This window comes from Protomyctophum parallelum (assembly GCF_964188405.1).
Source record: "Protomyctophum parallelum genome assembly, chromosome: 14".
Lineage (NCBI taxonomy): Eukaryota > Metazoa > Chordata > Actinopteri > Myctophiformes > Myctophidae > Protomyctophum > Protomyctophum parallelum.
In genome coordinates this window covers 40,386,643-40,400,224 of record NC_139709.1, presented here as the reverse complement: position 1 = coordinate 40,400,224, position 13,582 = coordinate 40,386,643, and the positions used below count along the sequence as shown (strand labels likewise).

General features: G+C 42.6%; 1 protein-coding gene across 1 annotated transcript; it reads right to left on the bottom strand.

The window, feature by feature from the left end:
• Positions 1-3,170: 3,170 nt before the first annotated feature.
• On the bottom strand, positions 3,171-11,535 carry kiaa0040 (KIAA0040 ortholog). Its single transcript, XM_083782139.1, has 2 exons — positions 11,324-11,535; positions 3,171-4,981 (listed from the first exon to the last, which is right to left on the bottom strand). Exon 2 carries the CDS (start codon positions 3,979-3,981, stop codon positions 3,628-3,630), a length of 354 nt encoding a protein of 117 aa, XP_083638265.1. The 5' UTR covers positions 3,982-4,981; positions 11,324-11,535; the 3' UTR covers positions 3,171-3,627.
• Positions 11,536-13,582: the final 2,047 nt, after the last annotated feature.

The window sequence follows — 13,582 nt, the reverse complement described above, 5'->3', positions numbered from 1 at the left end:
ATTGATGATAGGCAGCTCAAATAAGATTGTCTAGAGCAAGATCTGATCTTTTCATTGCTCTCTCTAAACAGGATGCAACACACATTCCGCACAGGGATTGTTCGAACAGTGATAGAGTGAGACTGGGGCCTGTTTACCGCAAAGCACCGGCGCAGAGCAATCATCTTATCATCATCATCACACCAGCTGATGCAGATGATCCAGGCGTTAAAATGTCTTTTGATTGAGTTGGCCTTGCGTGAAGGAAGTACGCGTACACGTCAAGACCTGCCGGTGTGAATTGACATGCTTTGAAGAGCCCTGTCATTTGAATTTTCCCATCTCTGTTAAACACTAAAAAAAGAAGAATCATGCAGTTGAACCACTTGCAAACAGCATTTTTGAAATGTTCAGAAAAAGTGAAAATAGCAGATTTACAAGCTCACAATACAACACACGTTGGGATGATCTTTTAGATTGGCTATTTCTGCCATTCTTCATAGGGTGTATGTGGTTAAAATACCGTTGAAGTTAGTTCTGAAGAGGTACTGCCTTAACAATCTTATAAAGATGCAGAAGTGAACACTAGGATGCTCCTTTGATCTTGTGATAATTGGAACATGTACTGTACTACAGATGCTCTAATTCAGCCACGATTTGCTCTATTAAGCAGATAATACAAGACAAGAAATAACAGCCAAATGAATAAAAGGAAATATAAGTGCAAAGGGCTCATTTATGTTCTGAATTGAATGGCTTTAACCTGTCAGGAAAGTAATTTTCCTTGCAAGGAAAATATAAAAACCTCAATATAAAAGCTTGGCAGTGTTATAGCTGACATTCTACACACATTTGGGCAGTCCTTGAACTGAGTTTGTCTCCAAAATATAGAGGCAATGAATTTCACATAGTAGTTCTAAAAACACGGTGCACACACTACAGTAACACTGTTATGCGCACGCACGCTCCCACGCACACACACACACACACACACACACGCATGCACACACATGCATGCACACACGCATGCACGCATGCATGCACGCACGCACGCACAGAATAAAATCACTATTTCCTCAAGCATATTGGACCATTTTTGCTTCTCTTATGTACCATGCACTAAAAAACATCATAAAACATTACGAATATTATCAATCTTAGCAAATTGCATCATATAAATTCAAAACAAGTCCTCTCTGTACAATATCTGCATTTTTTTCCCCTAATACCAGGCCTGAGAAGTTTGCCTGAGAAGTTTGCTTTAGCTTGCCCAGAGTTCTAAAACAGCCATATAGGCTAATCCCATTTGGAACCTCACCCTCCACTGTTAGCATCGAGAAGAGGTTCCGTATAGAGTTATCCATTGAGCCCTCCAAAAGCAGTAGCGAAAACCCCATTCGCAGTATCTTATTTTATCCAAAAAGTAAAGGTATTTCTGAAGAGCTGCCGATGATAAACTTGGGACCGGAAAGTACATTTTTTAGAGTGTGTCAACGGGCCAGGCCAGCCCGTGCCCTATAGACACGGTCTAATGGTTGAATGAGTTTAAAATGTTTATTTGTATTTATTGATACTGAAGTTGTATTGGTACTGCATGTTTGTCACCTGCCTCTCCTCTGCAGTACTGGCACTCGATCCTCTCTAGATTGGAGGGTGCCAAGTACTGTAGAGGAGTTTGTTCCTGTGTGTATTATGTTTGGTCTTTATGTTAGGCCCTGTGAATGAATTGGGCCTTTGAAATATGTTTGAGTGTATATTCCTCTAAAGTATAGTAGTGTGGAAGATTACTCGTAGGCCTTAGTTGGCCGTGTGGTTGAGTCAATTGATTGCCACTTGCTGATTAGTGGATGGTTTGCCCCACCTGTATAAAAGCAGGATTGCTGCAGGTGGAGGCAGTTCAGTGTTACCTGAGGCTAGGAGAGACATCAGGGAGCCAGGACCTCATCGAAGGTTAAATAGCCTGTAACAGTCTCTCAAGATCTGTTGTTTTCTTAAAGTTTAGCCAGCAGGTGTATTTTGTTTCCTATTTTTGGAATGTTATTTTGGACCAGTATTTATTACTTTTTGGATTGTCACTGCACTTTGGAGGTAAATAAAAACACTGAAACATACTTGGCCAATGGCCAGCTATTATCACAGAGTGGGATGAAACAACCGCTTACATCAGGTTTAAATAGCTTATTTAAATGGCCTGTGTATACTTTCTTTTTTTTTTTGTCGGTTGTTGTTGGGGTTTTTTTGTCTGTCTTTTTCTGCCCACTCTTTTCTTTTTGTCCTCCTGAAATGTTACAATCGGAAGTGATATTGCCTGTTTGTCCCTGTTTAAGTGTGGACTTGATGTCATATGAAAAAGGACTATACAGAGACATTGGAGTTGGAGCCACATGGAAGGAGGATGAGGGAGGGAAGAGGGGTGGAAAAGGAAAAATCTTGGGAATTGCTCGTATTATTATAAATAAATAAAAATAAAATAAATTTTAAATGGCCTGTGGCCAGTCAACCTCATCCACATGCGCAGTAGCCTACTGCTTCCGTAAGATTGCATTTGGAAACCATGGTACTGGCTGACTTTGTAAGCGGTTGTTTCACCGTGCTCTAAAAAATGTATATCTCTATATTAGCCCTGTAAACATGACTCTCGTATTCATACGAGAGTCATGACGCAACTTCACCCTGGTTTTTGCAGACGCTACATTTACAAATAATTAAAATATATAAACATTCGCATTTCAAATATAAAGTACTCACAAAGTGTCCCACGGGTGTTAGTTAGTAGCAGCGCCAGCGATTAGAATTTCTGCATCCCGCGTTGTTTAATAAAAAGCATTTTTATCCGAGGTGTTATTTTGCCATTGGCTTTCAACTACGCGCCCCTATCGGTCGGGAGGAGGGTGGCACTCGGTGTGTTCGATATAGGTACGCTGACCGCCCTGCCAATACAGACCAATAGGCGAGTGCGCTCCCGGTGTGCAACTGTGGATTTCCCAAACGAACCCCGTTTGAAAAAAGTAACCGGAGAGCTCGGACAAAAATGCTTTTTATTAAAGAACGCGGGACGCAGCAATTCTAATCGCTCGCGCTGCTACTAACTAACACCCGTGGGACACTTTGTGAGTACTTTATATTTGAAATCTGAATGTTTATATATACGGAAATCTTGTAAATGCAGCGACTGCAAAAAACAGGGCAAAGTTACTGCATGACTGTCATGATAATTATCATGGCAGTCATGTTCCAGGGCTAATCTCTATATATACTGCTTTTGGAGGGCTCGCCCCATTTCCACCTCTGCAACCTCTTCTCGGAGCTAACAGCAGAGGGTGAGGTTCCAAATGGGGATAGGCTAATCCCATTTTCCTCCGACAGTACCACACAAGAAGACCAATCGATCCTATAGGTCCCCAGCTAAATTAGTTAGGCTAATGTAGCACGCAATTCCACATGACGTATCGCGACATGTCGCGAGTCCGAGCTTGTAGACAGGCTAACATTCTTCAAAAAACGTGGCGAAAAGTTGTAATATTTTTTTAAAACATTTTAACACCACAAATCTTGTATGGTGCTCCCTAGGGCACACAATATTTTCAGATGTGGTTCCGCAGGACATTCACAAAAAGTTTCAGAACCATGTAGGCTACTGCCCTGCTGCTACACCATGGCCATGCCGACCCTGTCTGGTGTCATCGGTCCCGTTTTGACAGAGATCCACAAGTCCTCGGCGTTGTTCCCGTCCTTTTTCTTCTTCTTCTTCTTCTTCTTGGTCTCTGACTGTGATGTGGAGTAGGCGGCGCCACTGCAGCAGCAGCAGCAGCTGTCGTGGCGGCGGCGGCGGCAGCAGCAGTGGCAGCACACCACCAGGGACGTGACGAGGACCAGCAGGGGCAGGGCCAAGAGCACCGCCAGGCACACCGAGTTGTACACGCCCTGGCCGTGTTTGTCCGTGACGAAGCTCCACAGCTGGCTGAAGAAGTGCAGGAAGACGCCGTCTTTCTTCTCATCCATGGTTAAATATTTACTGTGCAAAGAAGAGGATTCGTTAGAACTCCTTGTTTTATTGAGGCTGGCAGGGACTGTAAAAGTTTTCGTAATTCCCTTTTTATTGGGTCATGAAGTTTATAAACGCAGTAAAAAAAACGACGACTGGCGATATTGAGCCGCTTTTGATATCTCGAATCTCTGCCAAATTAATTAAGAAATAAGACAGGGCTGCTAATTAACTTGGCAAAGCTCCCTTTCTTGGTTCAGGCTGAAGATTCTTTTTTAAATCTAACTTCTGAAGAGAGCTTATAGGTTGTCTGAAGGACAAGTTTTCCACATCAGAAATTACTGATAGGTTACAAGAGGTCATAGTCATCAAAATATTTCCCATCCAGTCAGAACAGCTGTTTGCAACAATCACCCAAAACCAAAAGATTATTCAGGTCAGACATCAGTGCATGTGGCTCACAACTCTCCTCTGGTGCGTTTCCTACTTGAGCTGTAGCTCAACAGGGACAGAGCACAGTCATAATACACTGCCAAGTTTGCCAACACAGAGTTATCTGATGAAGGTGAGTTGCTGCTGGCGCGTACCGTACACGATTCTGTTGACATGTTTGTGTTTGATCAGATGCATGCCCGGAAAACCACAGAGCTGGCCTCTATCCAACCTCGTCTCTTACCTCAAGTACCCTGCCTGCGGGCTAGTATGGAGAGACGAAAGCTTTGTTTATACAAGCCTGAGAGACCAAACCAAACACTTCATTGTTTATGAGAAGATGCATTTCGAACTCCCTCGCTCGATATGATATGATCCTGGAAATCCTGAAATGTTCATGAAGGCGGTGGAAGTCCTCAGGTGGCCAGACTGCCCGCTCTTCACCCTTTGTATTTGACCTCCTCCCTCTCTGTTCTAGGTCCTCCGCAGTCTCCTCTAACTCGTACCACCTCCCCCTCACCTCTCCTTTATTTCGGCTTCATCCATCGTTCAGCGTGTTGTGAAGGTGATGGAGCAGGGAGATTCCTGTGGACAAGAAAATGAAGAGGAGAGGTTAGTAGAGTGAACTCCATTGCAGGGGTCTATTACAGATAACCTCCCTGCCCTCCTCCACCACCACCACCACCGTGGCTTTCGCCCAGTGGGGCAAAGTGACTAAGCAATTACTTAAGTACTGTATACTGTACTTAAGTCAATTTTTTAGGTACTTTATACTTTACTGGAGTATTTCCAAATTTCTGTACTTTCTGTACTTTCTACTCCACTATATCTCAGAGACAAATATTGCACTTTTTACTCCACTACAATTATATGAAAACTTAGTTAACTTCCAAACTTAGATTTGGATTATAATTAGAAAACATACATTAATCACTTCAGCACTATATAGGCCTACATGTCTGCCCTTTGAATTCCAGACTTTTACTTGTAACAAATTAATTCTATATTGCAGTATTGATACTTTTACTTAAGTAAAACATGTGAGTACTTTTTCCACCACTGCTTTCACCTCCTCCAACACCCCCGTCTCACTCCTATATTCCCCCACTCCTCCTTCAGCTTCTACTCTAATTTATGTTGGAGTGGAATACGTCACTACAGATCTTCACTAAGAGTCTCACTAAGAAGTGAATGACAGAAAGGATATAGTTATAATAGAGAGAGACGAGATGAGATGAGAGAAGAACTGGTTTGGATCTGAATATACACAGATAATGGTTCTAAGGAACACCTTGAATTAAGGATGCAGCTAGAGGTGATTATTATTTTTACTTTTCTTTCGTGAATGTGGTATTCTCACATTATCCATTGTCCACACATTACTTGACCTACACAGTTCTTCCCACCTGATTGAAACATCTCAGGTTATTTATCCTGCTAATAAAAGTACCATCACAAACGGTTTTAACCACTTACACTAATAGAGGCTATATGCGCATACATAAAGTGTATGTGCCGTTCAATGCAATCAGACTTTTCTGTTTTGTTAAAGATAAGGCCCTCTGCACACTACAGGTACAATATTGTACCCAGTGGTGGGGGAAACATTGTAGAAGTAACATTTCAGTACTATAAACGAATAACAGTTTAAGTCCACATTTTATTCTGACCCCTCCACGAAAAGGCCTCGTTGTCCTGACCCCTTATCCATCATTTATACATTATGGATAATTAGTGTTGACTTAAACTGTTATTCGTCTATAGTTCTCAATGATTAAGTTGTTTCACTTGATTACTTTCTGTGCCAACATTTTAAATTGCTTTTGTGTTACTTTGACAAAATTACCTCAAATGGATTAAACGTGGAATAGAGAAGAACGCTCCACACGCAGTAATGTTGTTGGTATTAAAATGTTATTTTGGCAGACTAAATGTCAATGCCGTGATGAAACACAAACAATGCAGAAGTTGCAGCATCCTCTAGTCTAAATTGAATTGAATACAAGTCTAAAGAGAAGAGGTTATTACATTAGTCATTAGTGAGCATTAATTTGTTGACTGTTTAGACTCTAAACCTTAGAGGCTGGGGGGAAATTCAGAAAGTAGTCCCAAGGTAATCGAGGTTTCGGGTCTCGCGAACATCATACCCCTCACTCGGGTGACCCAGCCGGGGTGATCAAGTCCCGACTTACGTCCCAGTAGCTACCCTCGATCAGACCCAGTGACTAGGGAATGACCAGGGCCACACAATCCGTTGGAACCACTCCGGAACTACTATGCTGGGACAGAGCAGAGGTACAATTTGGCATGTGGAGGGACTAGGCTCTGTGGATTGCCTCCTGTCCGGCACTCCATATACTTAAATATGGAGTGCCACAATCTTTGTATTTATCCAGTTTTTCATGTGTCTATGAGGTGACAGTACTTCATTAGACATGCACCCTGGGGTCGTTTTTTATGTGCAATGGTGTATTAACTTTGTATTTAGGGTTTCTTCCTGGAGGCTGAACCCTTGACAGTCAAACGGGCCAATGAAATAAACAGTAATATAGTGTCATCACACTATCAGCCCCTCCCCTAACCCCTCCCCCTTTATCATACAACTACAGCTGTGGGTGCGGCTTCAGTTCAGGTGGATCACCACCCATCACCACCCACCAGGCAAACCAGGCATACTTAATGAACTGGTGGGCATGTCCACATAAAAGCATGATTTTTAACAAACTGTACACTTTTTGGAAAAGGTTCTTCCTCCTTATATCATAATAATACCTGATCATGTTTTGGGTGGAAATCTTTAAACCCTACATATACTTATTGACCGGAGTACCCCAGGATTCTATACTAGGCCCCCTACGTTTCTCCATCTATACAGCCCACAAGCTTATAGAGCTTATAAATCTGCTATTTTCACCGAATGTTCGCTCCAGAATAGGGATTCATGTAGTTAAAGGCTGCCCCTCGACCTTCATACAGTATGGTGGTGAAGGTATGATGATTTATACTGTAGTGTTAATTCACCGGCACGAAAACCTTCACAGGAAAGTCTCTCACCAAAGCTCTCCTTTTTGCATTATGGCCTCCGTCCGAACAGAGCCTCTGTGTTCCGGAATTCACAGTGAGAAACGTCAGTCAGATTTCCATCTCATATTTGACTGCGTCTTATAGGTGCACCGTGCACCTGTATGAATAGAGCAATAGAGCTCAGTGGGGCTCATGTGTGAAATTGGTCAACCTTCGGCCTTCCTTCCTGCTCATTTACCCAACAGGAAACTGAGATGTGAGAACTTAGTCTGCCATGTCGTCTTGAGACGTCGAAAGAAACGCTTCCTATTTCAACAGCCTCTATACTGATTCTGAGTGATGGTGTTCATTTCTATTTCCGAGTTCATTGTTGAATTACAGTTGAGACGCACCAATGACAATTAGGAATTAGAGAGACAAGCAGCTCAGTGTTGTTAGTGTCCCGCCTTGAGATTTGGAGGTGGTTGGGGTTTAATCATAGACTATATATTATTTAAATGGTACCCAATGCCTCTCTGCTTGGCACTTCGGAATGGCGATCTGTGGGGGGGGGGGGGGATGTACTTGTACGTCACGCTGCCTCACTCTACAGTAACAAGAGATAGGCTACTGCCCTATGGGCCACATGGTACTGCAAAGCTTACTAGAGAGAGAGAGAGAGATTTGTTATTGCCTGTAGGCCTACAACAACAAATTGCAAGTTTAGCCAAGCAATCGTATTGGCTTAACACACATAGCAAGTGAACCGCCATTGTATTTATGCATATTATACTGAGGATACAGTACATGGTTGGTAGACAGCAATATACTGAGTGTTAAATATGTATTTTACTGTGTTTAACCGTGTGGAATCGAGGCTGTTTATTTCTCATGGAATTGTGGGTTATTCAGTGCGCTTGATAACACTTGGTCAAGCATACCGATAACAGATAACCATGGCTCACCACTGTAGCCTTAATCATATATAGCAAAGGGCCTGCTCTTAGAATGAGAGAACAGTAAACAGTGTCACTGACAAATAGGAGTCAATTGCTGAGAATAAGAGTTGCAGCATACCGCTTCATCGTGTCATAAATAGGTATGACCTACAGTACACTGAGAGCTTAAGAAGTGATGTGGAATCAGAAACAAAATGGTTTCAACAGTCTCTGCCTGTCCAGAAACAACAATGACTGTACTTAATGCCATGTTTATTTGCCAAGTGCATCATGCACAAACCCACACAATGAGTTAGGAATCTCTCAAAGATGTATTATTAACCACAGCGGAAATTGCAGTTGTACAATATCACGTGCAATGTGTTCTGAGCTTCTAGACTGGCGCACTTTGAGATTTTGAAGTAAAGGGAAAAAGGTTTGGGCCACACATAGACCCATGTCGGACCATGGACAATGGGGTTTAAGGGGTTAATCATTGACGTCAGTTCCATGTAATTGTTATATTTCCATGCAGCATTTTTGCCCTCTAGGGATCTTAAAGTTATGCCCTATCAAAACATTCTATTACCATGGATTCCTAAAGTTTTGGGGCCATAATCCACAAGAACAAAATGTATGTCTTAAGGGGATTCAAAGGTAATTCATACTGTATTTCTTGTAATGTGGTAACCTGCAATAAGTGGCCGCTCTTAGTCTTCACTTCAGACAGTGAAGAGCGGCCGCTTGGGAAATGGAAGGTTCCCATACAGTTTGATCCCCGGCTCAAGTGTCCTTGAGCAAAACACTGAATCCCTAATTGCTTCCTAATACAGGTTGATACCTTATATGGTTTCCTCTGTCGACCTGTCGGTGTGTGTGGATGTGTGGGTGAGTGGGTGAAGGTATAATGCACACAGGTCCTTGAGGCACGTCCCACTGGGAGGAGACCCCGGGGCAGACCAAGGCGCAGTTGGAGGAAACACATCGACTCACTGGCCTTGGAACGTCTCGGGATCCCCCAGGAGGAAGCTGTCACTAATGTTGCTCTGGAGAGGGAAGTCTGGAACACTCTGGTGGAGCTGTTGCCTCCGCGACCCGACTACGGATAAGCGGTTGAAGATGGATGGATTAAGCATTTGGATAAAGGTGCTTTATAAATGCACCGTTAACCATTTACTATATTAGGTCTTTAATCTTTACCGATAGCAACCATGGGCCGCAGTTATACAGTAGAATGCATTATTCTGATCTATATAATTTGATCATAATAATGTGCATACCGGTATATAAATAAAGAAATCAGATATAACCAAATATATAATTGTATCTTGCTTTTAACACAGTCTGGAGCATGTCACACCAACATTTCACGGCACATACTTGTATGAGTGACCTCTTCATCTGAGCTTAATCTGAACATAAACAGCAAAATGCCCCAGCTCTCTGGCCACTCTTTGGGCAGTGTTGTTGAAGTATTTCTGGCTCACGATCGCGCTGCATTCAATCATCATCATCAGTACTGCTTGTCAAGTCCTCTTTCAGCAAGGCTCTGTTTATTTGTGGCTAGGCTATGCGGCACTAACTGAAGGTGCCGGCCCTTTAAGTGTTACGTTAAGTTTGTTTATGCGTGTTCAAAGCAGTTTTGTGACAAATGAGAGGTATACATAAAGGAGAAGTATACACAACTAAAATCCAGCACGGTCACGTTAGAAATAGAATAAATGTGTCAACATGCTAAAAGAGAAATGGTGGCGTCAAGTTGAAGAGGCAAAGCGAGTGCAGTTTTATGTGGACATCCCAGGTTTTGTACGTTTCCCCCATACTGTCATACTGTCATACTCAAGCCATATACTGGTTCAAATGCAATGTTCCTCACGGACATGCAGAACATCATTAGAACATTTCCCTGAAATGCCATAGCAATTAACACTGATGGCCCTTTGAATCCTGTCATAACCTCATACTGTATGTCTCCCTCTCGCTGCCATCGTGTTGAATCCAAATTATAGCGGGCTCCCTGCTGTTCTGTAAAAGAATACTGTCATTCCAAAACAAAGGCTATGAATGGGTACTTTCTCGTGACATTGTGTTTGCTCAGGCCAATTCATAAACAGGAAAAGGCCATTGCAGGGCCACACAAAGCCAGGATGGGGGCCGAGAAAGGTTTTGATTGGGCTCAGTTAGCTCCGGCGGCTATTTAAAGGAACATGTGCGACCTAAAGACAGAGTGATGACAGAAGGCATGGCAGGAATCTTTAATGACTCGCCCCAAGCAGCGCACGCACGCACATTCCCTTTTGTTCAGCAGTCATTCACTTTCTCTAACTACTATGTCCAGGATAAGAATATATTGTTAACTCATTTTTAACCTTCATGCAAAACTCTCCTTCCCCTGGACTTATTGACAGCGTTGATTACAGTGTTTTTTCATCCCATTACGCATCAATACAAACATAGCTAAATAGTTAGAGAGTATCGACTAAGATGATGACAGTCTCTCAGATACATTTGCAATCCTTTTCAACAAACCAATGGTGCATTGAAAGAGGAACTGTAAAAATTGTCTATCAAGTGTGAAATCAGAAAGTCACTTCATATACCATATAAGTTGACAAACGTTTTTTTAACAGGCTTAGGGTTTTGACAAAATAATTCAACTGCATCTACAGTCTGTCTAAAATGATCTGGGAAAAGTTGTACAAAATGGAAACTTTCAGAAATTGAAATGGACAAATTCACATAACAGTGGTGCTCAGTGCCTTCCTATCACCGGGAGCCTCTTATCTTATCACCATTAGCTGCAACTTCCTATTAAAATTACCCAACAGAAAAGAGTTTCCAAAAGAAAGTCCACAGTACTGTGTTAATTGTGGCCTTGTTTCAACCTACAACATACAGTCAACAGCTATATCAAAGGACCAGACACTTTCAAAGTGCCTCAAGATGCTGGGACTCAACAGATGTTTGCCGCGTATAGGCACCTTACCCTTCAGCACTTCTGAAGTGACGGGCTCTTATCCAGTCTCCCCCTTCCTCTCATCCACAGTCAGCTGCTGAAACTTGTAATGTGTCTGTTCTGGCATCTGGATTCTGTTCTCCAACCCCTCCACCCTCAGAATTTTGACGAGTCCTTGCTTTCTGTTCCTCCTCTCTATCTCTGTCTTCTCCTTCTATTCTTGCCTCTCTCTCTCTCTCTCTCTCTCTGTTTTCTGCCTCAACTCTCTTTCCTTTTCTGCCCCCCCCCCCCCTCTCTCTCTCTCTCTCTCTCTGTCTCTCTCTCTCTGTGTCAGTCAGTCTGTGGGAAGCAGCGTCACTGCACCCTGCCCACTGTGTGTAAGAATGGGCCCTCTGTGCTTGTGTGTGCCGGTGTGACGCGCGCTCGCTCTGCATTCTTGTGGTTACTTCTAACACACACACACACACACACACACACACACACACACACACACACACACACACACGAGCCGAGTGATGTCAGAGAGTGAAATATTACAAAAAACATGCACAGAGTAACAGAATACAAATACATAATTACATGCGAATAGTAAAGACCGTGTATTTAATGTTCATGCAACACCCTAAGGATGAACAGCCTTGGTGGGAAAAAGAGTGTCAGGCAACTTCGCATCAATACTTTTTTCTAGTTGAAAATATACAAACATTATATTTACATTAGAAGATTTGTACGTAATAAAGAAGTGCATCGGGAAATCTTTTGCCCAATCATACCTTAGGCTTAAGTCACAGATTTGGTTTGTCATGCTAACGCTCCACAAATCTCACTGTCTGGAACTGAAAATAGTGACCCCCCCCCCCCCCCACACACACACACACACGTTAAACTGTGCCTGCAAGGTTGAAATCAATTGCTTTCAGTCCAGTGAAGCAAAAGCGGCTTTTCTTTAAAGTGGAAGAGCCGGTCTTTGACCTGAAGTAAGCTCACTTTTTGAACCAAGGAAATTAAATGTGTTGTATTGTGTGTGTGTGTGTGTGTGTGTTGGAGCAGGTCAGAGTATGAGCAGAGGGGTCATTCAAGTTCTGAGATATCCCAAAAATCCTAAAACGTTTCAAATGTTTAAATATATATATATATTTTCAAGTACAAATTGCATATGCATCACATTGTGATACATTGTGTGCTTGTAGATTGGCTATTAGCCTATTTACACTATTTGTTGTATGGTGAAGTAATCAGCCTGTCAGGAAATGTCTTCACAATGACACCCGTAGCAGAAATGTGAAGAGAAGGGACAAAATTGCATGAAAAATGCTTAACCACTTGTGAACATGATGTATTTTATGCTATGCTTCAGGACATGTTTACAAAGATTGATGGGGTAAGCCCGCCCCTGCATTCAGGTGTGTCTGAGCCATCCAAGGAAAACACCCAGATGAAAAAGAAGCAGATATGCATTGCATTGCACACACACACACACACACACACACACACACACACACACACACACACACACACACACACACACACACACACACTCACACTCACACTCACACTCACACTCACACTCACACTCACACGGCACAGGTGTTGGCTGAGTGGCTTTGGGTGTAGCACTACACGACACGGCAAAGTAATGTGTGAATAGCCCTTGATACATTGCACACAGTCACCTCTCCCTATATATGTTGATTAACACATTCTGACCTGAGATCAGATTCATACGAGGTTTCCGCCGGACACACACTGGTCTGACGAACCCATTCTGACCTGAGATCAGATTCTAAAAATGTCAGTCGTTCTTCGATTTTTTTCAAAAATAGCAGACCTACAAGCTCGTATCGCGCCACTCGGTGGCGCGATATGAGCTTGTAGATCTGCTATTTTTCAATAGCTAAAGCATGACATGATGCTGACACCAAAATGGGTGCCCGTTCAGAATGGGTTAATGATCCAGAATGCCATTTTGTTGATGGAAACCCTCTCTTACAGTAGTCCATACCAATTTGTACATGTACTGTATGTCCCATTTCCTCTTTGCAAACATGATCTTGATTTAATGCGAAATGTAGAGCATGTCCATATTTGTATTACGTGGACAGCACAGACCAGCATCGCTATAAGTGCTATGCAACAGCTTAAAAGGATCCCTGGCTATACGACAAATATGTCTTAAAACATTATACTTGTGCTGTCAAAACCCCAAATTGGCCTAAATTGAATCACTGGCAATCACTGATCAGTCAGCACCTGGTGACAATCACTGATTGGGGAGAGGCACAGAAAACA